Source organism: Hylobates moloch, unplaced genomic scaffold, assembly GCF_009828535.3.
Source record: "Hylobates moloch isolate HMO894 unplaced genomic scaffold, HMol_V3 SCAFFOLD_5, whole genome shotgun sequence".
NCBI classification, from domain to species: domain Eukaryota; kingdom Metazoa; phylum Chordata; class Mammalia; order Primates; family Hylobatidae; genus Hylobates; species Hylobates moloch.
The window spans coordinates 135,040,650-135,067,126 of NW_026652280.1; the positions used below are offsets into that span (position 1 = coordinate 135,040,650).

Sequence of the window (26,477 nt, forward strand, 5' to 3'; positions counted from 1 at the left end):
ATTTTCCTTAAAGAATTGCTTCAGTAGGGTCCAAGATGGAATCAGCTAATGGCTAACACATGATGTGTTAAATTCAGCAGAGTAATTTTGCACATGGTTTATGCTTAAATAGAAATTCTAAACCATTTACATCTGTTTTCTGGTCATTGTTCTTGCTTTATAAAAGCTATGCGTATGCTCTCCAAATAAGTTTTTATTTTGCCCATTTTGAACTCTTCCATATATTAATTTTTTAAAGCACTCAAAACAGAGATGGAGAACAATTGTGTCCTTTTAGTTCATTGTCTTCTACAGAGGAAAAAATCAGGTCAGATTAAACTCTTGAACTGTTGCAATTCCTTTTGTTTTCCAAACTTCAGTTTTTTAATTTTCTCTTTTAATTTGCAATCACTTTCCTAAGATCACGCCTTTTTACTTTAGATAGCTAAAACATCGTTTACTAAATATTTGCCTTAGCACTGACCTTTGTGGTTAATTTGTTGAAAACTGTGCTGTAACTTGACACAGTATTAACTACTTCTGATTACTTATCTGGTACACGTTGGTAATATCTACCTTTCAAGAAAGGAAGACAGTTCGGACACATAATTTGACAAAATTAGGAAACAGCAACATCAGTTCTTCGAATATAGGAAAAAATCTGAACAGAGTTGACATTTCTGTCTGGTGTTAGTGTTCTTTAAAGACCACAGACAACAAATCTAGGTGGAAACAATACATCTGCAGATACTGGCAGACAGCATTACCCGCCAAATTTGGCCAGTTTGTTAAGAGAAATAGCTTTTCAGTGACGTGCAGGGCTGAAATTACATAAACAACAGAAATTACTAAGACTTAAGCCTACGAGTTTTGTGGGTTTCAAGATTTTATGCAATCAATATTCTGACATCTGTAACACCATTTTGTCCCTAAAATGCTGATGCCAGGAACAGTAAGATATTAAAGTTTTACTTGATGACTTGTTCATTATCTTGAAAGAAACTATGATTAATTCTTTGGAATAACCATTATTGAGCCACATATTTAGGTCATTAAGACAACTATAATCATCTCCTTATAAGGAAGTTTCATTAAAAATGCCAGAGAGCTCAGCCTGTTTCAAAAACCAATACTTGTAGCTTGTTATATTAATAGTTCTAAATATCTAAGGCTTTTTAAATGAAAATACCCTTAACAATTTTATCGAGCCTGAGCACTAGGAATTTTTAAAAACTGACAGTGAAAAATAGCTGATTAGAGGAAATGGCATTAACTAGTTACCTTCTTAGTCTATCCTTAGAAATGACTATTCTGCCTAATTCAAATATTTTAGAGACATTTCTCATTATTTAAAATGGTCTTCAGAAGGCTTAAAACCTAAAGAATATGCATATAGAAGCTCCCTGCCAATTCTGATTTAGCACATTGGGAATATTTGTCCAAAATTGAGGCAATATTCTTCAGTGGGACTGAAATTCCCTGAGAACTAATTTGTAACACTGGGTATCTTTAAAAACACTAGCTCCCTTTTACTTACCCCTCAGTATCAACCAGGTTCTTTGCCATTAATGGAAAGTTAAAACAGCAGCCCTGAATTTTAAACTTTCTTAAGAGAATGTCTCCCTATCTACCCTTTTGGTAAATTTTTCTTCCTCTTTAATTTCTGAATATATGTTAACATGACTGTTTCATTAACATACTACCTATTTGCTGAAGAAATATCACCATTCACCCATCTCAAAAGAAAAATATTCCCAGTGGTCAATTAAAAAAAAAAGCTATTTTTCAAATGAGTAGTCTGACATAAAAAATATAAAAGGATAACTTTATTAAATATACAAATTCAAGAGCATTCAATTTTTTTTTAAGATTATGGTATAAGACAGAGCAGATCAATGGTAATGGTTTATATAGATACATCCTATCCTTACCAAACAGATTAGGTAGATATACTGACCTATCAATGCTCAAAATAACAAAATGAATGTATGTCCCTAAACTATTTCTGTATTCTATGACTACTAAATGGGAAATCTGTCAGCTGACCCACCCACTAGACTTTTTCCCATAGGAAGTTTGATATGCTGTCATTGATACATATCATTTCTGAATATAAACCTCTATCTGGGGTCCTTTTCTCTTTGCCTACTTCATTATCTTCCCAACCCACCTAAAACTTAGTCAAAACAGGATACAGTGATCTGGATAGCTCTACGCAGAGGAAAAATCTCCAATAATACTGTCAATTCTGTATTCACTTTTCCTTTCAGCAGCTACCTAATTATGTCTAAGATGGTGTGAAAAAATATACAACTCAAAAAAGAAAAGCATTTGGACTATCAATCTTTACCTTGGTCCTGCAGCTTCCCTTTATCAACCAGTGTATGTATTATTTTAAATTCCCAACTGTAGACACATGCAATATTTAATAAAACATCCAGAAACTCTGTGGTCAGCACCATGTAATTTCCAAGGAGAATGTTTTAGGTAGGGGCAGAGAAGAAAATCGAGAAGCCATTAAGAAAAAATGGCAATTCACACTAAAATGCTTTCATAAAGTGTTTTTTAAAGATGGATAAATTCAATTTTAAGTGATACTTTGCCCCATGACCATTTCCTCATTGTTTTAGTGTTCATGAAAGGCCTAATATGTACCTCTAGAAAAGGAAATTATCTTCTTTACTTACAAAATTGTTAGAGCACCAGCACCAGGTTGAGTTTCCCCAAACTATACCTAGCTCATAACTCTAAAAGAATCTACAAATTAAGTCTTTTGATTCATTTAATCCTCATCACATCTGTTAATTTTAATTAATTAAAACTAAAACTGCTCCTTTTTCTGCATATGTCAGTGAAAGGTAATTAGGGAAACTAAAAATCTGACCTAATAGGAACCCACCTAAAATCTACTTAGGTAGCTTTAACTCAAAGATCATGTTGTTAGTCCCAAGAACTATCCCAGGCATTTTAAGTATTCTTAATCTACATTTTAGAATGTGCCACCAAACACTAAAATGTTAAAATAAATTATTAATCCTGCTCTGGTCTCTAAACAAGAACTTATGGCTATTACAAAGTATTCTTTTTTATTCTACCTCATAACAGTAAACATTAAATGAAGACCCATTATCACAAGCTCATATCTTTAAAAAATGGATGCAACAAAGCTTCTTCTGCTGTTATTCTTGAAGCTGGATTTAAATCTAGAAGTTTATCAAGCAGGTCATAAGCTTCATTGGGTACCTCATTCCAGCCTTCTAAATTGGTATTATACTCATCAAAACAATGCTCACAGCTATTACTATCCCCCTTTTTAAATGAATTCCCTGAGTATTGTCCTGGAGGTGTTTGTATGAGGCAAGAAGCTTTATGGTCCGTCTTCTCTGAAATAGTTGGTTGATGAGAAGCATGCCCTTGTACATCACTTGTTAACTTGGGAGTGTTAGAATCCATACCCCTGAGTCTCTCACAGAGTTTTCTCAAGTCTTGTGCTGGAACTTCTTTGCTACATAATATTGATTTCCCTAAAAGCAAAAGAAGAAAAAACAACAACAGAAAAAACCATTTTATTATTTGAATATATCAGAAGCCTCTCTCATGAGAAACATGAAAGTTCAAACATATGCTTTATAGACATGGACACACACACACAGTATGAGATAGAGCACCACACACTATATTTAAGTTGTATTTGAATTGCATAGTGGGAGATGAAGTGGGAGATAGTAAGTAGAAAGCAGTGACTTACTAAGCTATGCCAGGCACTCACTTGACTCTGCCAATTTCTCAAGCTTCATCTTACCCTTCTATAATCTTTAACTAGCTGCAGCTCCCATGCCCCCACTCTACTTCCTTTCCATGCTTCTGTGTCTTTGACTACATGACTCCTGTCTTTGCCTAGGATGCCCTGCACCCCTTGTGTGCCCAGGACACTCTCACTGACATCACCACTCAGATCAAGAATCACCTCTGAGGCTTGACACCCTCAGAGAGAATTGATCAATTTCAGCTTCTATTGTATCTTGAGAGGAGTTCTATTATTACTTTTGCTATCCTATATATGTCTGTCCCACCTAGTAGACTGTGAGCTCTTTGAAGGTAGGAAGTGTCTTATTTATCTTTGAACCCTCAAACCCAGCCTATGCCTGGTACATATTAGGTAGTCAACGTCTGTTGGACTAGACAAAAAGGCATTATTCTTTTCAACAACTCTGTTCAAATGACACATACATCCTTAGAGATGCTGTTCTTGACCAACCTATCCTAAATGAGCCTCTTCCCTCCCCTTTTCCTTTTATCTCAGTACCACTCATTTCTCATAGTATTTATTTATGTTCTCTCCCTCACTAGAATTTAAGCTCTGTGAAAGCAGAGACTCGCAATAGTACTTGGCACACATAAAGTCCCAATAAATGTTTCTGAATGAACAAATAAACAAACTAGATCTGTTTTTAAAAATATAAATGTCTTTGAAATAACTTCCTGATGGGTTTATTATCAGATGTGCAAAAAAAAATTAATCACACAAATGGCAATCATGTATTATTTTTGCCCTGCATTTCCTTATTAAACAGAAATGTACTAAATGTACGAAACAACAAGTACCACAATATTTAGATGCCTTTCTGAGAATGTAGATTGTCAACAAAGTCATTAATCTGGCTGTGGATGATAAAAAGTTACCTTTACATATTCTGAACTAACTACTGGACTGGTGTACTAAGCTAGGGAAAAAAACGGGGGAGGGAAAGGGAGAAAACAAACAATTACCAAAAACCAAATTCTTTGAGAGTACAATATGCCAATCCTTTTTTACTTTTAAACTGATTCTATCATTCCTATTCTCTCTAGAAAATTATAGCCAGAGGGGAATACTCATATAGTTTTATTCCTTTATTAGCTTGTTCTGAAGTCATAAAATAACTAACAGTATATGTTATAGCATGTCCCCAAGTTATACAATATGCTTTTATATGACCAAAAAGAGGGTTCATTTACTATGTTCAGGAAAAATAACTTCAAGTAACAAAATCAGTCAACATATTTTGTTACAGACTACTATGTGTCAGGAATTTGTTTCAGCTCAAGACTTTTCTTTTTAATTTATTCAACACAATTCACTGAATACTTAATGACAACCCACAATGGAGCCAGGTTTAAGGGTTGAGGACAGATAAGAGAAGTAAAGGTGCTCTCACTGCTAATCTCAGCCAAGTCATTTCTTTAGGTTACAAAGGGGAATGCAGTTGTGTTTGTTGAAATTTTGAGGCTTTTATACTCAGTCTAAAGTTATAGTAAGATCAGACTAAAATAACTACAGATGTCATACTAATACAACTGAGACAAGTCCTATGGCATTATTTTTATTATTTGTTTTTTTGAGACAGTCTTGCTCTGTCGTCAGGCTGGAGTGCAGTGGTGCAATCTTGGCTCACTGCAACCTCCATCTCCCAGGTTCAACTGGTTCTCCTGCCTCAGCCTCGCGAGTAGCTGGGACTACAAGTGCATGCTACCATGCCCAGCTAATTTTTGTGTTTTTAGTACAGATGGGGTTTCACATTGGCCAGGATGGTCTCGATCTCCTGACCTCATGATCTGCCCACCTAAGCCTCTCAAAGTGCTGGGATTACAGGTGTGAGCCACCATGCCTGGCCCTATTTTTTTTTAAAATATGAGAAGTATTACAATGATAAATCTCTAAAAGCTCTTGCTTGCTATCATGGCACTTGATCTGGAGTATTTTTGTGTCAGATGTTGTATTCCCATTGTTGGCCCTGATTATAACTTGAATTACCAATGGGGGAGATTCAAGCTCTTCAATAAAATATTTTGGTGTTGGCTGATAAACTTCATGTTCATAAACCTCTCACGAAGTTATTCAATAGTAGATGGAAGTTTTCTCAGTTGAGAATAAACATACTTGTTTTTTTTTTTTTTTTTTGAGACGGAGTCTCGCTCTGTCGCCCAGGCTGGAGTGCAGTGGCGCAATATCTTGGCTCACTGCAAGCTCCGCCTCCCGGGTTCACACCATTCTCCTGCCTCAGCCTCTCCGAGTAGCTGGGACTACAGGCGCCCGCCACCTCGCCCGGCTAATTTTTTTTGTATTTTTTTTTTAGTAAAGACGGGGTTTCACCGTGGTCTCGACCTCCTGACCTCGTGATCCGCCCGCCTTGGCCTCCCAAAGTGCTGGGATTACAAGTGTGAGCCACCGCGCCCGGCCAAACATACTTGTTATATTTATTATTATGTAAGAATGCCATTTCTAAGATATCAATCTTGCTTTCCATTCATGGTCACTTTTTTTTCCCTTGTATGTATTATTTCATCCTATTATCTTCAAATAAAATTTTCTTACAATAAGTACAAGATAGTTACAAATCGTGGACTGACTTTGCTGTAGAAACATATTTTGGCAAGCCTCTATTAAGATGAGGCTTTCTTCACAACCGCCACTAAGTTTTTCTTGTAGATTAGACTATAGCACTAGTGCATAAGCAAGGGCAGTAATTTTTGCAGTGGTTCTTAAACACCCATAGTTTCTTAGTCAGAATCACTTGTTTTTTCAAACTAACAAGGCTGGAGCCTTCCTAAGTATCTTGTTTTTCTGAATCATATTTTCCAAGAATAGGCTGAGTGGGCAGGCATATGTATTTCTTAAATATTCTCAGATAATTCTGACATGCAACTCTGGTTAAGACCCACTGATCCTGGGGTTGAGCACAAGGCAGCCCAGCTACTTTTGAGGTAGGCTGGCTGAAACTTTGTCTCCTGGGCTGTTCTGTATTGTATGGTAGTAAGCTGACTCAATCCCACTTATTCCTTGGAAAGTTTAACTATAACTGAGCTTGGAAAATAAACATTAAATGGGCACTGGAGTTCAGATTGTTGGCCAGAGCAAGGCTGAGATAATTCTCATGTGCCCTATGAAGTACACTGCACATCCCAGTCTTGAAGAACTTGCATGGCTAAGGAGATGACATCCAAGTCCAATATATGCTTACAATAATATCCCATCAGTTAAGGCCTTCTATGCATTCTGCTTCTCTGCTACCGTAAACCTACACAACCTGACAACACACATTTCTATTCTCTTCCCTAGTCCTTATTACACTGTATTAATAATTAACTGTTTACTTGTTAGTATAGTCTAAGATCATTTAAAGCAAGGACACTCTAAGTACCAAGACATAGTGCATCTGATGTTTAAAATACAATAAAAAAGTAAAACATATTAAAAAGTAAAACATACCTTTAATAAAAGGTAAATTTATGTAATAAAAGTCAAACCATAACTAAAAGGAGTTAAGATTTTACTCCTTATTCTTATAAAATTATAAAGGTAAACTTTAAATACTGCAACAGTGTATTACTTTGTGCTTAATAAGATTAAATGATTATATGTATAGAGGAGAGGTGATAAATTTATTTTCAAGCAACTGAAGAATTTTCTACTTAATATTAGAGAACTTTATCAAGACTGAATGTTTATTTGTAAAGAAAATTTCATAATAATTTATTAAGTGATTTGTAGGAGATAATCAAAGGCATTTTATTTTGTTCTATAATACAAAACTGCTTACCAAAAGTTTTAGCAGCTTGGATAGTTTCTCTGGATCCCCTAATTGTCATAATTTGGGCCAAAGCAGTTAAATCATCACTTGCTTTATAAAATGGATATCGTCCACTAAGCAAAGAAAGAAATATGACACCTGCAGACCACATGTCAATTGCTGCAACAGAAGACAAATTTTAAAAATAAATTTCAAGTCTATAATTTTATCATTTAAATCAATAGTCCTCAACATTTATTATGCATTAGAATCACCTTGGGAGCCTTAAAAATTTCAGATGCCCAGACCCAAAGATTTTGATTGAACAGTTCTGAAGTAGGGCTCAGGCATCAATGTTTTAAAAAAGTTCCTCAGGTGATTTTAATGTACAACCAGGATTGAGAATCCTCACTGCAAAATATGTTTTCTTTCTTGAGCAACGTGTTGGTAAATTTAAAAGGATATTTAATCACTAGGAAACACTAAGTAAATGCACATTTTATAGGATCAAAAGGAATCCAAAAATAGCTATGTGGGAAAAAATCTGAATGATCCTTGAGAATTACATACCGTACTGGTCAAAGTGCTTTCATTTTAGTGAAAAGTAATGAACATTAGAAGCTCTTCTTCAGCTGACACTAGCGCCAACTACTGCTATAGAAACTTTTAAAAAATTACTTTATTTTTCTTTTTTTGTGACTGAAGACTTTAATTTTTCTGAGTACACAGTAGGTGTATATATTGATGGGGTACATAAGATGTTTTGATACAGGCATGCAATGTGTAATAATCACATCCTGGAAAATGGGGTATCCATTCCCTCAAGCATTTATCCTTTGTGTTACAAACAATCCAATTATATTCTTTTCTTTCTTTCCTTTTTTTTTTTTTTTTTTTTGAGACAAGATCTCCCTCTGTGGCCCAGGCTAGAGTACAGTGGCACAGTCTCAGCTCACTGCAATCTCTGCCTCCCAGGTTCAAGCAATTCTCATGCTTCAGCCTCTTGAGTAGCTGGGATTTCAGGCATGCCGCCATGCCCAGTTTTTTTTTTTTTTTTTTTTTTTTTTTGTATTTTTAGTAGAGACGAGGTTTTGCCACACTGGCCAGGCTGGTCTCAAGCTCCTGGGCTCAAGTGATCTGCCTGCCTCAGCCCCTCAAAGTACTCTTTTAGTTATTTTAAAATGTACAATTAAATTATTGACTATAATCCCCCTGCTGTGCTATCAAATACTAGGTCTTAATTAATTCTTTTTTTTTTTCGAGATGGGGTCTGGCTCTATTACCAGGCTAGAGTGTGGTAGTGTGATCTCGGCTCACTGCAACCTCTGCCTCCCAGGCTCAAGTGATCCTCCCACCTCAGCCTCCTGAGTAGCTGGGATCACAGATGCACACTACCACATCCAGCTACTTTTTTGTATTTTCGGTAGAAATAGGTTTCTACCATGTTGCTCAAGCTGGTCTCGAGCTCCTGAGCTCAAGCAATCCACCTGCCTTGGCCTCCCAAAGTGCTGGATAATTCATTCTTTATAACTATTTTTTGTACCCATTAGCTGTCCCCACGTCCCCCACACCCTCCCACCACCCTTCTCAGCCTCTAGTAACCATCTTTCCACTCTATATGGGTTCAATTGTTTTAATTTTTAGATCCCACAAATAAGTGAGAACATGCAATGCTTGTCTTTCGGTGCCTGGCTTATTTCACTTGACATAATGATCTCCAGTTCCATCCATGTTGTCGCAAATGACAAGATCTTCTTTGTCATGGCTAAATAGTACTCCATTGTGTGTAAGTACCACATTTTCTTTATCCATTCATCTGCTGACGGACACTTAGGTCGCTTCCAAATTTTGGCTATTATGAATAGTGCTTCAACAAACATGGGAGTGCAGATACCTCTTCGGTACATTGATTTCCTTTCTTTTGGGTATATACCCAGCACTGGGATTGTTGGATCATGTAGTAGCTCTATTTTTAGTTTTTTGAGGAACGTCCAAATTATTTTCCATAGTGGTTGTACTAATTTACATTCCCACTATAGAAACTTTAATCTTCTGAATTCTGGTAGTTACAGATTACGACTAGCTCAACTTGATGTTAAAAAGCTCTTTTTTTTTTTTCTTAAAGTGACATCTCTCTTAATTGTTGACCTCCTAGTATCAACAGGTTATTTGCTCTCTGCTCTCTGTTCCTTGGGCTACTGTATCACCTTTTTTTTGTTTTTGTTTTTGTTTTTTTGAGACTGAGTCTCACTCTGTTGCTCAGGCTGGAGTGCAATGGTGTGATCTTGGTTCACTGTAACCTCTGCCTCCCGGGTTCAATTCTCCTGCCTCAGCCTCCCCAGTAGCTGGAACTACAGGTGCGTGCCACCACGCCCAGCTAATTTTTTGTACTTTTTAGTAGAGATGGGATTTCACCATATTGGCCAGGCTGATCTCGAACTCCTGACCTAGCGATCCGCCTGCCTTGGCCTCCCAAAGTGCTGGTATTACAGGCATGAGCCACTGTGCCCGGCCCCACTTGCCTTTCTTAGCTCCTTTGGTACCTCTGCCTGCTCCTTCAATGTTTTCTCCAAGCCTTAAGTGCTGACGGATGTTCCTCAGAGTTTTAACTTCTCCCTCTGTATACTCTCCCTGATTGGTCCATCCACTTCATGGCTTCAACTATCATTTATATAATGATGACATTCAACTGTATTTCTAGCCCAGCTCCTTCGCTGAGCATCAGACTTTGATTCTGTTGGACATCTCTATTTGGATGTCCCACAAATACCTCAAACCAATTATACCCCAAACTAACCTTCCCTTCCCCTATAAACCAATTACTTCTCCTTTACTCTCCACCTTGGTTATGGGTACACATCCAAGTCTCCCAAGCTAAGAATCTGGTAAACATCCTGAATGCCTTTTTCCCTCACCATACCACACCCTAATTCTACATCCAATTATCCACCAAGTTCTGCCTTTCCAACCCTTCACTTTTCTTTTCATTCCTATTACCAATACCCTCATTCACATTTTCATCCTCACCTGGACAAATGCATGCCACCACTCTCCAAAAGCTAATCTGTTTGCACGCCTGCCAGAATGATCCATCTAGAATATACCATTGTCACTTCTTTCACTTAACTTTCCAGTATCTACAGTATATAGTCCAAACTGTAACAACCGTGGTCTGACCTCGTCTACCTCATTCCAGGTTTATTTCTCACCATTCCTCAACTTGCATCTTAATATTCTAGCAAAATTGGACTTTTGAGATGAAATCTTGCTCCGTCGCCCAGGTTGGAGTGCAATGGTGCGATCTTGGCTCACTGCAACTTCCGCCTCCTGGGTTCAAGTGATTCTCTTGCCTCAGCCTCCTGAGTAGCTGGGATTACAGGCGCACAGCACCACACCCAGCTGATTTTTGTATTTTTAGTAGAGATGGGGTTTCACCATATTGGTCAGGCTGGTTTCAAACTCCTGATCTCAGGTGATCCGCCCATCTCAGCCTCCGAAAGTGCTGGGATTACAGGCATGAGCCACTGCGTCCGGCCAAAATTAAACTTTTTTAGTTTCCTGCATGCAGTTTCTTGAGTTCCTTGGCTCATGCCTCTATGCTAACCTCTCAGCCCAATTTACATTCTAAGAGGTCATTTCTTTCATGAATTGCCTTTCATAATCTCTTTGGGTTAGGATAGTTAGATACTCCTTAAATACCTTGAATAAGTTTTATTACCATACTCAACAGGTTATTTTATAATTATTTGATGGTGTGTCCTGACTAGAGTGTGAACAGATGGTCTCATTTATTTATTTATTTTATCATTAGCAAGCAAGAACAGACATTCAATGAATGAATGCATTTCTTCAAAGCCCACAATCCAAGTGAATAGCAGGATTCATCTATTCATTCAAGATGTTTCCTGGATTCCAGCTCCATGGTAACGTTTTAGATTACAGAAGACATTTTTCCTTTTCAAAACCTTCTAACTGCTATTATATTGTTTATATAATAACAAAAATAATTTTAATCGAACACAATTATATCTACATCACAGGAAACTTTTGAGGTATTAAGCAAGCAAATAAAATGCTTTAAGTCTTTGGCTGGCAAAAACTATTAAACATAATTTTTTCCCCCACAAAGGTGATGTCAACAAAATTCCACAGATTACATTTTGCGTGTTTATTTACGAGATGATCTTACCATCTTGTAAATAAACACGCAAAATGTAATCTATGGAATAAACTGTTTAAACAAAAAAAGAGAGGCAACATTAGGATTGAAAACTTTCATAAAGCATAGCATTAGCTCAAAAATAGGAATGCCACACTGCCAAGAACTGCTTACATAACTTAATTAAAAGCAGAAGAGCTCAAATATTAGTTATAAATAGACAAAGATCATAAAATAAAATACGTCTGGGACAATCCATTTTAACTGGGTTCTGTATTTCCAGTACAACATACCTGTAGTTTGATTGGGGCACTTTGTCAAGACCTCTGGTGCTCTGAATCCTGGTGTACCTGCCCTAGGGGCAACCTGCTGACGCCTTATGATGAAATAAGATTTCTCTAGTTATGTTAAAGTTGAACTATGTAAGTCTAAAAACATTCATCAATTTAGTTCACAGTAAATTTTGCCTTGATACCTATATAATAAGTGTTACTATAAAGTAAATGATAATCTGGTGTGATAAAAATCCTAGATTTTTCTTTTACTGTTTTTTTTACCCCCTCTACTAGTTCCCCGGACTTACTCCAGAAAGGTTTTAAAATAACCTCCAAGAATAAAAAGCAGTAGTGGATAATAAGAGCCATAATAGAAAAATAGAACCCAATAGCAATTCACAGGTATAAAAATTCATTTGTTTGGAGTAATTGACCACAGATACACTTATATATTTGAGTTAATCAAGAAAGGCTTTATGAAAGCCAAGTCTTGAAGGAAAGGAAGAAATTTATGAGTCAAAGAGTTGGAGGTGGGAGTAAGAGAGGAGCTCTACTATTTGGTTCTGGTTACTCCACATAAGCGGGAATAAAAAGAGAAAACAGAAAAGATTACATCAGCAATCAAAATGTGTGATTCTAAGCTTCTAAAAGCCACCCCGTCCCACTTACTTGCATATAAGAGCAAATGTGTTTTCCAGAGTATATCCATATTAAATAAACAATATATGAAAACTGTTATCATTTGCTCTTCAACATACTACTGCACTGCATCAAGGCCCATTGTAGTTCACTGATCTGAATTGATCCCTTGCACTCACAAAATTATCCACCCAAATCAATGCAATTTCTAATGGCAGCATGCTGGTGATTTTATAACACTATCAAAACACATTACCTTGAAAGGCAAATACTACAAACTTTATCTGTTGCATAGCAGTCACAGGTCAGGCTAGCTGGGCAAGAACTGGCAGTTTTCCTCATCACACCACTATTCATAACTTTTGTAGAAATAGCCTTCTTTTTTGTTGCTAACTTTCTAGACAGTACATCCACAGTCTTTGACTGCTTCATGAGCTGTAAAAGAAAAGTCTTATTTTTCTATTTTCATGACTTTTAACATGATGTCCTAAAATGCTAGTATGGCAAAAAGCAATAGCGGAAGCATAACTTTAAAAACTGCTGAATGGCTATTGGACTGTAAATAAACAGTTGTCTATTAAAATGTTTAAGGTCTTCTTGGGTTTTTCTGTAAAGTCACCTTATATTAAAATTTACTAATTAGTCCTAGCTTGGCCAATATTTGAGTTATACTTTATTAGAACTTTTCCTGATATATTACAAAAGTATAAAACAGTTATGTTCTAGTGTCTAACTCCATTTCAGAACTGTAAACTGCACAAGTACATTGGCTAAAATCACAGTTTTAATTTGTTGTTCATGCTGTCTAGCTGTCACAAGATATCGTAAGTCAATCTGAAATCATCTACGTTGATGATGATTTTGTTAACTTTACAAACATCTTTACGCTATCAACTATGTGTCAGAATAGTTAGCTAACTGTATGGAGCTCACACTCTAGCAATGACAGAAAAGCCCTTAATGTTCTAAATGTTCCTCTAGAGAAAGAGCAGTAATAGTCAGCTAACCAAAAATGAGAAAAAAATTCCACCAGAAAAGTTCAGAAAAAAACTGGAGAAAACAAGTTTTGACTAAATGCTTAAAGCAGTAATACCTTCTGCCAAAGCCAAACTCTAGTTTAAAAAAATTTCTGATAATAAATGTTAATCTAGTTATTACCTAAATTCTCTTCAGTGTATGACTGACTGACCATTACGCTATTAAGCTACATTACTTACTTTCACTGCAGGGCTCTCATGTGAAATGGAGCTGTGTATATTGAAATTTCTTTCTCCAAAAACAGAGCGCTGGACAGAAAGGCCTACAGATCCCTCCTACAATACCAACAAAAACAAGGAAAATAAGGATTATATCTGTAACACTTTCTGCCAGCTGTACTCTGCCACAGTTTTGAAAGAGTTAAGTGAGATGAAACAAAAACAGCTGCATCCAAGTCATTCTCAGGCACCAAACCACTTCTGTGAAAGGAGAAAATAGTCTAGACAGAACTCAACACCCATACAATGTTATCATAGTCCACAAATATATATAACTAAAAAAAATTCAAAAACCACCTGCATGGATGTTACATTTTGCTGTGCAGCTAAAATGGAGATAGACACTTCAGAATTCCTCCCCTATAACTAATGCTTTCTTTTAAAAAGGATAATTAATCTGAACTTTTTAACATGCAGGGAAAATTTAATATTTTCCATTTTTGTCATAAAATATGGTTTCATAATAGTTAATGACAGATGTTATAAACTGACAAAGTAAATTTTAGTTTTAAAATAGTAACCAAAATGATTCAGTACAAATCTTAGTGAAAATTTAATCAACTGAATACATATAACAGATGCAAAAAAAAAGTTTTTTAAATTACAAGTACTATCCTAGTATTCTATCTCCCTCTGTTGGTTGAAGGAGTACATTTCTAAAACAGTGTCAGTACTTAAGAAATAAAAGAGAACCTTTCCGTCTTTTCCTTGTTTAATCTGACTTTGTGCATTTGTGTAGGGTCTTTTAACAGAAGCTTTTGTGGTGGACTGCTGATCCAGCTCCTTAGGTACTGGGCCACTCAGTGGAATCTTGTTTCCTGTGATTATGTGGGATTTGTTTTGTGAACACCTTTCCTGCTGAGCTTCAGACTGGACAAATTTAAGAAGCTCTATTTTCGTATCATGGGTTCCTTGGGCCAAACCAAAGTCTACCAAGGCATACCTAAGAGAAAAAATTAAGGATTTTTACTTATCTGTAGCAATTAAAGCTTAGTAACATTGTAATACTCTCAAACCATCCTCATAAAAACTGTAATTCTTTTTGGGATCAATTAGGAATTTATAACATTCTGGAAAAAAGAAAAAAAAGTAAGTTTTCCAGACAAAGTAAGAATTTAACAGCTAACTAGGATTGAAAATTAAGAGGTGTCCCACAATCAATCAAATTTTCTTTTTCCAGTGGTCTGTGTTAATAAGGCAGAAGAGGAATACATAACATAAACACAGTCCGTTGTTCTCTGATGGTGGCAGAGATGGCATCATAGCAGATAATTTCTAGTTAAGCAAGCTTAAAAAAATTAAAATAATGGTTTTAAAATCTGATCCAATTAAAGGAAATTAAAAAGTCAGGCATATAAAAGCTCAAAAAAGAAGTTATAATATTACTATGTTTAATATGATCCACTATATAGAGGTATTTATGTTATTTTCAGCTTATAATTTCTCTATAATTATAATCAGCATTAAAAAGTACACATAAAAATAAAACTTTTGTGTTAAAACAGGAAATTGGCTATCATGTGGTCCAATCCCCTCACTTACTAGAAAAGAAAAATGAAGTCCAGAGATAGGAGACATGTTTAAGGTCAAAAATTATTAGACTCTAAGTCTGTTAGTTATGCTATTTCCACTGAACCATGGTACATCTAATAATGTACATTATTCCACTAATACAATTTTATCTTCTTCGTCACCAAATTTCTCTTTCCAATCACAAAGAAACTGAAACAGAAATAATCTGTGCATGGCTGTTGCAGTATGTTATACTATATCTAAGAGATATAGGTCAGAGGATACAAAGTAGCAGATATGAAGGATAGAAAAATCTAGACCTAATGCATACTCTGAAGATTACAGGTAATAAAACTGTACTGTATATGAGATTCATACTAAATGAGTAAATTTTAGCTGCTCTTGCCATAAAAACAAAAATAAAATGGGTAACTGAGATAAATATTTGCTTCACAATAGTCACTTTTGTACTATCTATATATAACATCATGTTCAATACCTTAATATAGACAATAAAATTGTTTTTTAAAAGAGAAATAGGGTAAATATTTTCTAGTGACTCTTCATACTTACTTTTTCAAGCGCCTATTATATAAAAAATTGCTGGGCTTAACATCACGGTGAACAATACCAAACTGATGAATGCGTTTCAAAGCTTTGAACAGATTAAACATATATTCCCGTACTTCTTGAAAGGAAAGAGAATTCAAAATGTCCTAAAATAAAGTTACAAATGAAATGAGTTACAAATATTGTTTGCAATTAAATATTTAGCTAATAAAAATTCAAGAAATGTTAAAACCTACCAAAAACGACTCATGCTCCAGATATGGCATAGCAATAACTACATGATCATTCTTCCTAAAGCAGTATTTAACTCCCATGACGTTATCTTGCCCCCTAGTGGAAAAATGCACAACGAACTTTTAGAAGAAAGGTCAGAGGGACTGAAACTTTATGCCTAATTTTAAAAACCGCAATTTTAGCAATGCATACATATTGCTAGAGAACTGACTTAAAATCATCATCACATAATATAAACACAAGTGACTTGTGTTCTTGTGTGAAAGTTTTCTTTTAAAACAAAAATGGCACCAGTTTTGAGGTTACTATAATAATTCAAACGAGGTAATTATAGTTGTAATTGGGGAAGTAGTAGAATCAGAAAAAAGGGAAAAGATGAATAAGACTTAGCAGGTAAGATGGTAACAGTAATAAATAAATTAAGGTCACTAAACTAATAGATCAATGAGCCAGGATTTGAACCCAGGCATTTTGCTCCAGATATATGCTCTTAATCACTATGCTACACTGCTTCATAAAAGAGGAAAACAGGACAAAGGTGAATTCTGTGATTTTGAGCCTGAGTAAGAAAACAATAGAGATACCAAAAAATAAGTAGAGTAGCCAGTAAAAGCAGCATCTAAAACCAGACCTCATCATTTTGATAGAGGTATCTAGATAAGGGACTAAGTCTTAAGTGAGAAGACAAGTGAGAAGTCAGTGAGAGTACGTGCAGAGAAGTGATACCTACAGACATGAAAATTAATAGCAAGAAAAGAAAACTGAGCTTGGAAGAAGTCAATTTAGAGAGCCAAATAAGAAAGGAATTTTGAAGGAAGAGTTATTAGCATGGAAGTCAAAGAGAATAACAACTGAGGGAAGGCTTTTAGTTTGGCAAAGAATAATTAACTGGTAATTTTTAAGACAGCAATTTAAGTGGAAAGGAAGAAACAAAACAGAAGGAAGGAAAATATAACACAATGGAAGCTGAGCCTAAAGACAATTTGCCTGACTGCATTGTAAGATCAGATGAAGGCATTTTTAGCATGTACTTTTTTAAGCACACAAAAAGAAAAAGTGGTAGAGGGAGACAGTTAAAAGTATAGATAAAGGAATGATCACATTTAGGGTACAAGAATGTATGCAAGCATTCTTTATAGAGGTCATCTCATTTTCTCGTCTTCTATAATACAGAGGGCTGAAACAAACAGGCTTACTTATTCATTCATTCATTCAGTATTTAGTGGGCACTGTTATTTGCTGTTAGGGATTACAGACATTAGTGATGCAATAGTGAATAAAATTTACAGAATTTCTGTTCTCATGGAGTTTACTATCTATAGTGGACAATACAGATAACAACAAGGTAACTTATAGTGACAGATTATGATAAGGGCTTTGAAAGAAATCTAAAGATGCTATGACACACACACACACACAAAAAATAGGAGAATCTAATTTAATTCAGAGAAGACATCTTTCAAGCAGTGTCACTCTTTTTTTTTTCTTAGAGGCAGGGTCTTGTTTTGTTGACCAGGCTGGATGGAGTGCAATGGAGTGATCGCAGGTCATTACAGCCTCAAACTCCTGGGCTCAAGTGATCCTCCTACCTCAGCCTCCCAAGTAGCTGGGACTACAGATGTATGCCACCCTGCCTGGCTAATTTTTAAGTTTTCCGTAAAGATGGGTTCTTGCTAGGTTGCCCAGGCAGGTCTCAAACTCCTGGCCTCAAACCATCCTCCCAAAGTGCTGGGATTACAAGCATGAACTACTGTGTCCAGTTTCACTCTTGCTCAGATCAGAAGATGAAGGGTCAGCAAGCAATGACTGGGAGAGGTCTTCCTGAATGGGGAAACAGTCTGGGCAGTGGCCCTGAGGTAAGAAAGCTCGAGACAAATTTGATAAACTAAAGAAATGGAGCACAGTGAGGGAGGTGGGACGATAGGCATGAGAAGGTTGATTTTTTTTTTTCAAAGTACACAGGGAAACCATTGAAAGATTTTAAGTGGTGGAACTAATGACCCAATTTAAGTTATATACATATATATTTTATAAAGATCATTCTGGCTGCTGTGTAAAGACAGAATTAAGGGGAGAAGGAAGAAGCAGGCTACAGTCATAGTCTAGGCTTCATCTGAGGTAGCGGCAGAGAAGATAGAAAGACATGGATGAACTTCTAGATATATTTTAGAGCCAAAATGGCTAGGACTTAGTGACTAATGTGGTTTAGGAGAGAAATAGAGAAAATGAGGATGAGTTCTAGGTTTCTGGCCCAAACGAGTGTGTAGACGGGCCGTTTGCAGAGATGGGTAGATAAGAATATTTGTTGTGGTGGTTTTGTTTTTGTTTTTGTTTTTTTTGGCATGTTAAGGTTTAGTTTTGTCATATTAGGTTTGAGATATTTATCAGGCACCAAGTGGAAATGTTAAATAGGCAGGTGGATATATACAAACCTGTAGTTAAGATAAAAGGTCGGAGATTAACTATATACTTTTGGGAATCATTACTTTAGATCATGTGGAAATGGAGGACACTAAGGAGAATACAGAGAAACCCAAGAGCAAGCACGAGGAACTCCAACATTTAGGGGTCAGATAGAAGTGGAAGAGCTAGCAAAGACGCTGAAAATGAAAGGCCAAATGAGGGAAGAAGAAAACAAGGAGGGTGTGGCAGGACAGAAGTCAAGACAAGGGTTCAAGTCAATTGTGTTAAATGATGTCTAGAGTAATGGTTGACTCTATAGTTTCCAGTTTAGCATAGAGGAGAACAGCCGCAATAGGTATTTAGTGAAAGAGAGGTGTGGAATGAAAACAATGTATGCAGATAATTTTTGAGAAGTCTGGCTGTAAGGGGGAACAAAGAAATGATGGAGCAGGTGGAAGGAGGAGGGCAGTTTAGGAGAATAAGATTCTAAATCATGTCCACATGTTGACAGAAATGACCTAGCAGAGAGAAACCATACCAGATGATTCTGTTATTCTAAATAAAATATTAGATGAAGTCGTCAATAGCTGGGGAAATGTGAAATGTGAGTTCCCTACATTTACAAAATAATGTAAACCATGAAAGCCAAGGTTTATGATTTGGCAGGAAGGTTACAAAAAGCAGTGATAAAAGACAGGAAGTCAAGCCGAGCCTCAAGGGAAATCCAATCTAAAAGAATTACTATAAATTTAACTAACTATTGCAAGGTTAGAAGTGCTAGCAAATTGCAAACACTTGACTGAAAAATGTATTTAATTCACATATAATCTCCTCATCCCTGCTAAATATCTACTTTAAAATCTTATAAATTACATACAAGTTCAATTAAAATATGTTTAAATTGCCTACCCAGCCACTGTTAGGCACTGAAGTTCAGCTGCAATTCTTATAGGATGACTTGTTGGAATCAAGTGTTTTAGAGCAATTTTCTCTTCAGGTCCTACTTGTAACTGTGCTGTGGCCAAATAAACAGAGCTGAAAGTGCCTGTAAAACAATTTATTAAATTTTTCAATATCTGGTTTTTAAAAATGTTAATGAAACAATTCTAAGATAGATTGTAAAAACTGTTTCAATGGCATAATAGATTAAAACAGGACTTCATTTTACTGTAAATATTTATTATTTATTCTTTCTTTTGAGGTTGAAAAAGAAAAGCTGTTACCATAATTAGTAATAAAACTATGATCTTAATAGTCTAAAAAGTGGTATATTTTTCAATAAGAAATAGTAATGAAAACCAAGGCTACAAAAGGAAAATAGAAGGGAAAAAAGAACTTGTAAAAATAGTAAAGCATATCCCCAGATTACCTTCTCCAATTTTGTCCTTAATCTTAAACACATTACTAAGCTGTGGTACTGCTTCATAAAGCTTCTCAATATCTCTTTTAACACCTTTCAAGGAAACAAAAATTTAGAGTTTTAATCAATGATAGTATATTTTATAGTTTCTTAAAATTTAAAAAGCTCAATGAAATAAATTATAAAATATGAGTAATTATACATAAAGTTTTAATAAAATTGTGATAAGATTAAAACCCTATCAAGTTGCCATAACTCACACACACCTCTTGAACAGACAAAAATGACAGTCTCAGAATTAAATACACCAAATTTCTACTATACTGGAATTATATACTAATAGATACATTGTTACTACAGAGATTACAACATGAAAAAGCACCACATTTTTTTTTATTTTTATTTTTTAAATTTTATTATTATTATACTTTAAGTTTTAGGGTACATGTGCACAACGTGCAGGTTTGTTCCATATGTATACATGTGCCATGTTGGTGTGCTGCACCCATTAACTCGTCATTTAGCATTAGGTATATTTCCTAATGCTATCCCTCCCACCTCCTCCCACCCCACAACAGTCCCCGGTGTGTGATGTTCCCCTTCCTGTGTCCATGTGTTCTCATTGTTCAATTCCCACCTATGAGTGAGAACATGCAGTGTTTGGTTTTTTGTCCTTGCGATAGTTTGCTGAGAATGATGTTTTCCAGTTTCATCCATGTCCCTACAAAGGACATGAACTCATCATTTTTTATGGCTGCATAGTATTCTATGGTGTATATGTGCCACATTGTCTTAATCCAGTCTATCGTTGTTGGACATTTAGGTTGGTTCCAAGTCTTTGCTATTGTGAATAGTGCCGCTATAAACATACGTGTGCATGTGTCTTTATAGCAACATGATTTATAATCCTTTGGGTATATACCCAGTAATGGGATGGCTGGGTCAAATGGTATTTCTAGTTCTAGATCCCTGAGGAATCGCCACACTGACTTCCACAATGGTTGAACTAGTTTACAGTCCCACCAACAGTGTAAAAGTGTTCCTATTTCTCCACATCCTCTCCAGCACCTGTTGTTTCCTGACTTTTTAATGATGGCCATTCTAACTGGTGTGAGATGGTATCTCACTGTGGTTTTGATTTGCATTTCTCTGATGGCCAGTGATGATGAGCATTTCTTCATGTGTTTTTTGGCTGCATAAATGTCTTCTTTTGAGAAGTGTCTGTTCATATCCTTTGCCCACTTTTTGATGGGGTTGTTTTTTTCTTGTAAATTTGAGTTCACTGTAGATTCTGGATATTAGCCCTTTGTCAGATGAGTAGGTTGCAAAAATTTTCTCCCATTCTGTAGGTTGCCTGTTCACTCTGATGGTAGTTTCTTTTGCTGAAAGCACCAAATTCTTAAAATAACTAAACAATCTGTGCTGTGATCACTAGATGGCATGACAAGGACACATTGCGATGTTCTTGAAAACTATTTCCCGTAAAGATACAAGATCTTAAAGGCTTGGTAAAATTTTATGTATTAAATATTCACACTATATTTTCAGAGAGAAGGCCTACTAAAGCTCTAAAGCATGTAAAAAATTATTTTTAAAAATTTGTCCCAATTGCCAGTAGTATCCTCTATCCTTGACTGCAGATAAATTGCTACTTTTAAATAAGTATCAGTTCTTTATAAAAATGTACATAGTTAAAACAAGGGGAGGCAATAATATAAAACCCAGTAAACTACTGGATACAGAAGAGAACTAGATAAGTCTTCAGATTTTATTACAGTATCTAGGCTCTACTAGCCCTACATAGCGTAAGTCTAAGACATTTTCAAAGCACCTGCACATGCATTATCTTCTGAGATCTTCCTAACAGTACTGTTAACTTGGCAGAGCAGGAATGATCATCCTGATTTTTCAGATAAGGAAACTCAATTCAGGGAGGTTAAATCATTTGCCCAATTTCAAAGAGGTGTTGCTGATGTCTACAGAACTTATTCCTTTATTTTTGTTATATATATTTTCTAATTTTCTTTCATTTTTGAGATGGAGTCTCACTCTGTTGCCCAGGTTGGAGTGCAGTGATGTAATCTCCACTCACTGCAACCTTTGCCTCCTGGGTTCAAGAGATTCTCATGCCTCAGCCTCGTGGGCAGCTGGAATTACAGGCACGCACCACCACGCCCAGCTAATTTTTGTATTTTTTAGTAGAGACGGGGTTTCACCACATTGGCCAGGCTGGTCTCGAACTCCTGACCTCAAGTGATCCACCCACCTTGGCCTCCCAGACTGCTGGGATTACAGGCGTGAGCCGCCGTACCTGGCTAGAACTAATTCATTTAAATAAACACTGTCTTAAAAAATGCTCAGCAATGGGCATGTAAAAAAAAAAACAATAAATTTGGTGCAGCCACTAGGAGCTTGGTCTAGTAGAGGAAACATGTTATCATTCTTAATACAAGGTGACACCTGTAATAAAAGAATGCATATACTACTAGGTTGGGGAGGATTTCTGAAGGTGATAGGAAACCTTCAGTTGACAGCTAAGTTTTTGTTCTGAAGCATTCACCAAGTAGTGAAAGTGGAAGAAAACATTTTAGGAAAAATTAACTATGTCTGTAAAGACAGGAACAAGAAAAAAAAAAAAGGCTTGGATGATTAGGGTAGGGGGAGGGCTGAGAGACAATGAAATACAATGTGGCTTGGGGCGGTGGCTCAGGCCTGTAATCCCAGCACTTTAGGAGACCAAGGCAAGAAGACTGCTTGAGGCCAGGTGTTTGAGACCCCATCTCTTAAAAAAGTTAAAAAACAAACAAACAAACAAAAATTAGCTGGGCTTGTAACACAGGCCTGTAGTCTCAGCTACAGAGACTGAGGCAGAAGGATACCTTGAGCCCAGGAGTTTGAAGTTACTAAACTATGATCGTGCCACTGTACTCCAGCCTGGGTGATGGAAGAGGGAGACCCTGTCTCAATAATAATAATAATAATAGAAATAGAATGTGGCTGAGGAAGACAAGAGAGAATGCACATGAAAGCTGTAGAAAGTTTTTAGGCAGAAAAATGACAAGTGGAGAACAGATGTGAAAGGGAGGAGAAACATTAAGGGTACTTCCACACCACTACTCACTTATTATGCACCTATTCCTCTTTACAAAAATCAAAATATTTATTAAGGTTTCCTGTCACTTCAGAACAACTTCAACAATTTTAAACAACAGTAAAACTTCCTGGCAATGAAAGTGAATGCAATATCCTCAAATTCTGAAGTGGGAAATGAGAGCAGAAAGCAGAAAAGTGCATTCATGTCAAAAGCTGGAAAACAGTACTAAAGACAGACAAATGAAATAGACTTTGAGGACTGGAGGAGGATCCTGAAAAGTCTATAATATGCTAAAAATTATTTACATGCCTCTATTTTATACATGAAGGTCTAGGCTTCTATTTTGACATTTTAAGTAACTTTTGTTTGCTGCTGCATAATATATCCAAGTTGGTTTTAATATACCAATAGTCTCCTTAACTACACTCCTTGCCAGCCTGTAGTCTATCTGTAACATAGTAGTCAGTCGGCTTGCAACATAGCAAACAGAGTTTAAACAGAGTATTCTGATAAAGCTAAGTCACCTTGTCACTATTTTGCTCAAAACCTCTAGTGGTTTCACATCTCACTCCATTAGAAAGCCTCTTTACATCTCTCTTTGACTTCACTCCAATTACCTTTCCCATTCTAGTCACAATGACCTCCTTGCTATTCTTGAATGCTAGGCACACTCCCATCTCAGGGTCTTTGTACTTGCTGTTTCCTCTGTTTGGAATGCTCTTCCCCAAGTATCTGCACAGCTCACTCCTTCACCACCTTGAAGTCTTAGCTCAAATGTTACAGAAGGCTATGACCGACTATACTTACTAAAATTACAATCTCCTTCCCCAACACTTCCTATCTCCCCTTTCCTTTTACATTTTCTTTGTAACATTAATCACTTTTGAACATAGTATTTCTTTTGTCTACTGTCTGTCTACTGTCTAACTACCAGGGTGTTTATTTCTGTTTTATGCTTTGATTTATCCCTAGCACCTAAAAAAATGTCTGTGTATAATAGACAATAAATATTCATCACATAAATGAAACGTTTTCAACATCTTGTCATGGAGTAAAACTGATACTCTAGGAATATAGTCATGGTTATTCTGGGGCTTCATGTACTCTCTGGTTTATACCTCCTGTAACTAGGGGATAATACATAATGTAAGCCCAAACTGGGACACTCTTGAGTGAAAAGGCAGCAGGAATAATAATTACATCGTGACAATAGCCATAAGCTAGATCTGTTCCAGGCAAACAAAGACGGTACCCATAGCCCACTTTAAAAGCATGGGCTAAGGGTGTCATTGTAGCAAACAGAATGAAGCAAGCCTTCCTTCCAGTAGAGTTCACCAGTATGGAGGAGACTTTCAATATAGAGTTTATACATCATTCTTTCACTGAACAGATCTTTCTCACTTATTAAAACTTGGCATGTAACAGATACTTAAAAAAAAAAATAAAAGCTTACTGGCCAGGCATGGTGGCTCACACCTGTAATCCCAGTGCTTTGGGAGGCCAAGATGGGAGGATCGCTTGAGGCCAGGCGTTTGAGACCAGCCTGGGCAACATAGCAAGATCTTGTCTCTAAAAAAAATATTTAAAATTAGCTGGGTATAGCGGCACACGCCTGTAATCCAAGCCACTCAGGAGGCTGAGGGGGTAGGATTGCTTGAGTGCAGGAGTTAAGGCCGCAGTGAGCTGTAATTGTGCCACTGTACTCCAGCCTGGGTGACAGACAGACCATGTCTCAAAAAAAAAAAAAAAAGCTTGCCAAAACAGTGAAAGAATAAACATTTGACCAATATTATGCCGGATAGTTTGTGCATTACAGCATTTTTCTTAATAGGAAAAAATAGAAACAATCTATAGGGTCAACAGTAAAAGGTGATTAAATATATTATAATATAATATGCAATGGACCTTAAATCCAGTTGTAGAATATTTACTACATGAGCAATATTCAAGATATATATTAAAAAAAATGGAGATCAGAAATAAGATCCCATACTCCGGTTCTCTTTTGAAAAACAAAAACAAACAAAAAAACAAGATCCCAATTTAGTTTCTAAAAAATGTACCTATGTATGCCTAGGAAGGCTAAAGGAATATAATAAAATGTCAACAGTGGCAATATTTCAATAATGGGAAAAGACTTTATTTTGGCTTTCTTTACTTCAAAAATTTCAATAATCATGTTTATCAGAAAAATATTATAAAAATCTGACGAATATCTCAAAATAAAAAGACATGCTATTCATCCATTACACTAAGTATTTTACTTTATATCCTTACATTAAATCATTCATTCAAATATTTTCAAGCACCTACTATGTGCTGGACATTGTTAAGCTCTGGGAATGCAAAGATATATAAAACTTCCAATCAAAAATATAACTTCAATAAGGAGTAAAGCTGATGAGGTGCAGGCATATACCTGTCTCATGATCTAATTTGATTTACTTTCCCAATTAGCTTACGAGACTGTTTTGTACCTGGACCTCATCAGCTTTACTCCCTATTGAAGTTATGTTTATATAACTTTAGCTGTTATTAAGGATCATATTTAAAAAAGAACCATAAAAATAAAGTTTTAGCATGTTTTATAATTTATCGTATTATTTATAATGTCCAATGTTCTGTTATATAAACGCTATGAAACTTTTGAAATCTGGAATAAAATTCACCCCATTCATTACTTCCCAGCAGATTTTCAGAATATTAGAATAGTGGCATTCTCCTAAACATGATGCTAGAACCAAGTCAGAGTCATCCATTCAGATACTCTGCTGAAGTCACAACATAGTTCAGAAACCAGAGGAGACACTGCCGCCAAAGGGCTTACAGTGGAGACAAAGTGCAGAGTCCTAAGCAACAGAAAAAGAATACTACAATGACTGTGTTACTGTGTTATGTGTCCAGTGACTAGTAAGGGAAAGATGAACTAAAAAACCAGCTAACTGCTGGAAAAATGGAAAGGAAGAGGAACAGTATCCATGAAACTGGATGAAAGTGGCATTTTAAGATTATTCTAGCACCAACGTACAAGATGAACTGAAGGATGGAGAAGTGCACGCAGGCAGCACAGGTGAGAAACTGTTGTAAATCAGGAACAAAGTATAAGGAAATGAATTAATGTGGTGGAAATGGGAATGGAAAGAAGACACAACGCCATACTTAGTAAAAAGAAATAAAGCTAGGTGACGACATGGGGAACAAATAAAAAGCATCAGCTGAAGATTAAAGTTTCAAGTTTAGTTAAGTGGGATAACTGACTTCCATCAAAGCAGAAAGTATGTGATGTCATATTTTTCTAGGGTGGGGTTATAAAGAATATATGGACAAAAGGTCAAAATAAGTATCTTTTGGACAAGCACAGAATTCACTTAAGACAAAGATGGGAAAGATGATCTGGCTACCCTTTCAAAAAAAAAAATACAGTCAACTAGAATTCCTCTATTTAA

At 36.1% G+C, this 26,477-nt stretch overlaps 1 protein-coding gene across 7 annotated transcripts in view; it reads right to left on the reverse strand.

Annotated features, from left to right (window-relative positions):
- Positions 1-1,783: 1,783 nt before the first annotated feature.
- CDC7 (cell division cycle 7) overlaps positions 1,784-26,477 on the reverse strand; it is a 28,297-nt gene continuing 3,603 nt past the window's right edge. For 6 of the 7 annotated variants that reach the window (XM_058439586.1, XM_032155379.2, XM_058439585.1 and 3 more), the window contains 10 exons: positions 19,947-20,030; positions 19,487-19,622; positions 16,177-16,270; positions 15,944-16,086; positions 14,552-14,801; positions 13,820-13,915; positions 12,859-13,037; positions 11,982-12,064; positions 7,560-7,709; positions 1,784-3,503 (listed from right to left, as the gene is read on the reverse strand). In XM_058439586.1, coding sequence (XP_058295569.1) covers positions 3,109-3,503; positions 7,560-7,709; positions 11,982-12,064; positions 12,859-13,037; positions 13,820-13,915; positions 14,552-14,801; positions 15,944-16,086; positions 16,177-16,270; positions 19,487-19,622; positions 19,947-20,030 — 1,610 coding nt within the window. In that variant the 3' untranslated portion in view covers positions 1,784-3,108. The remainder of the gene's footprint in view (positions 3,504-7,559; positions 7,710-11,981; positions 12,065-12,858; positions 13,038-13,819; positions 13,916-14,551; positions 14,802-15,943; positions 16,087-16,176; positions 16,271-19,486; positions 19,623-19,946; positions 20,031-26,477) is intronic. The other variant, XM_032155382.2, reaches the window with a different exon arrangement.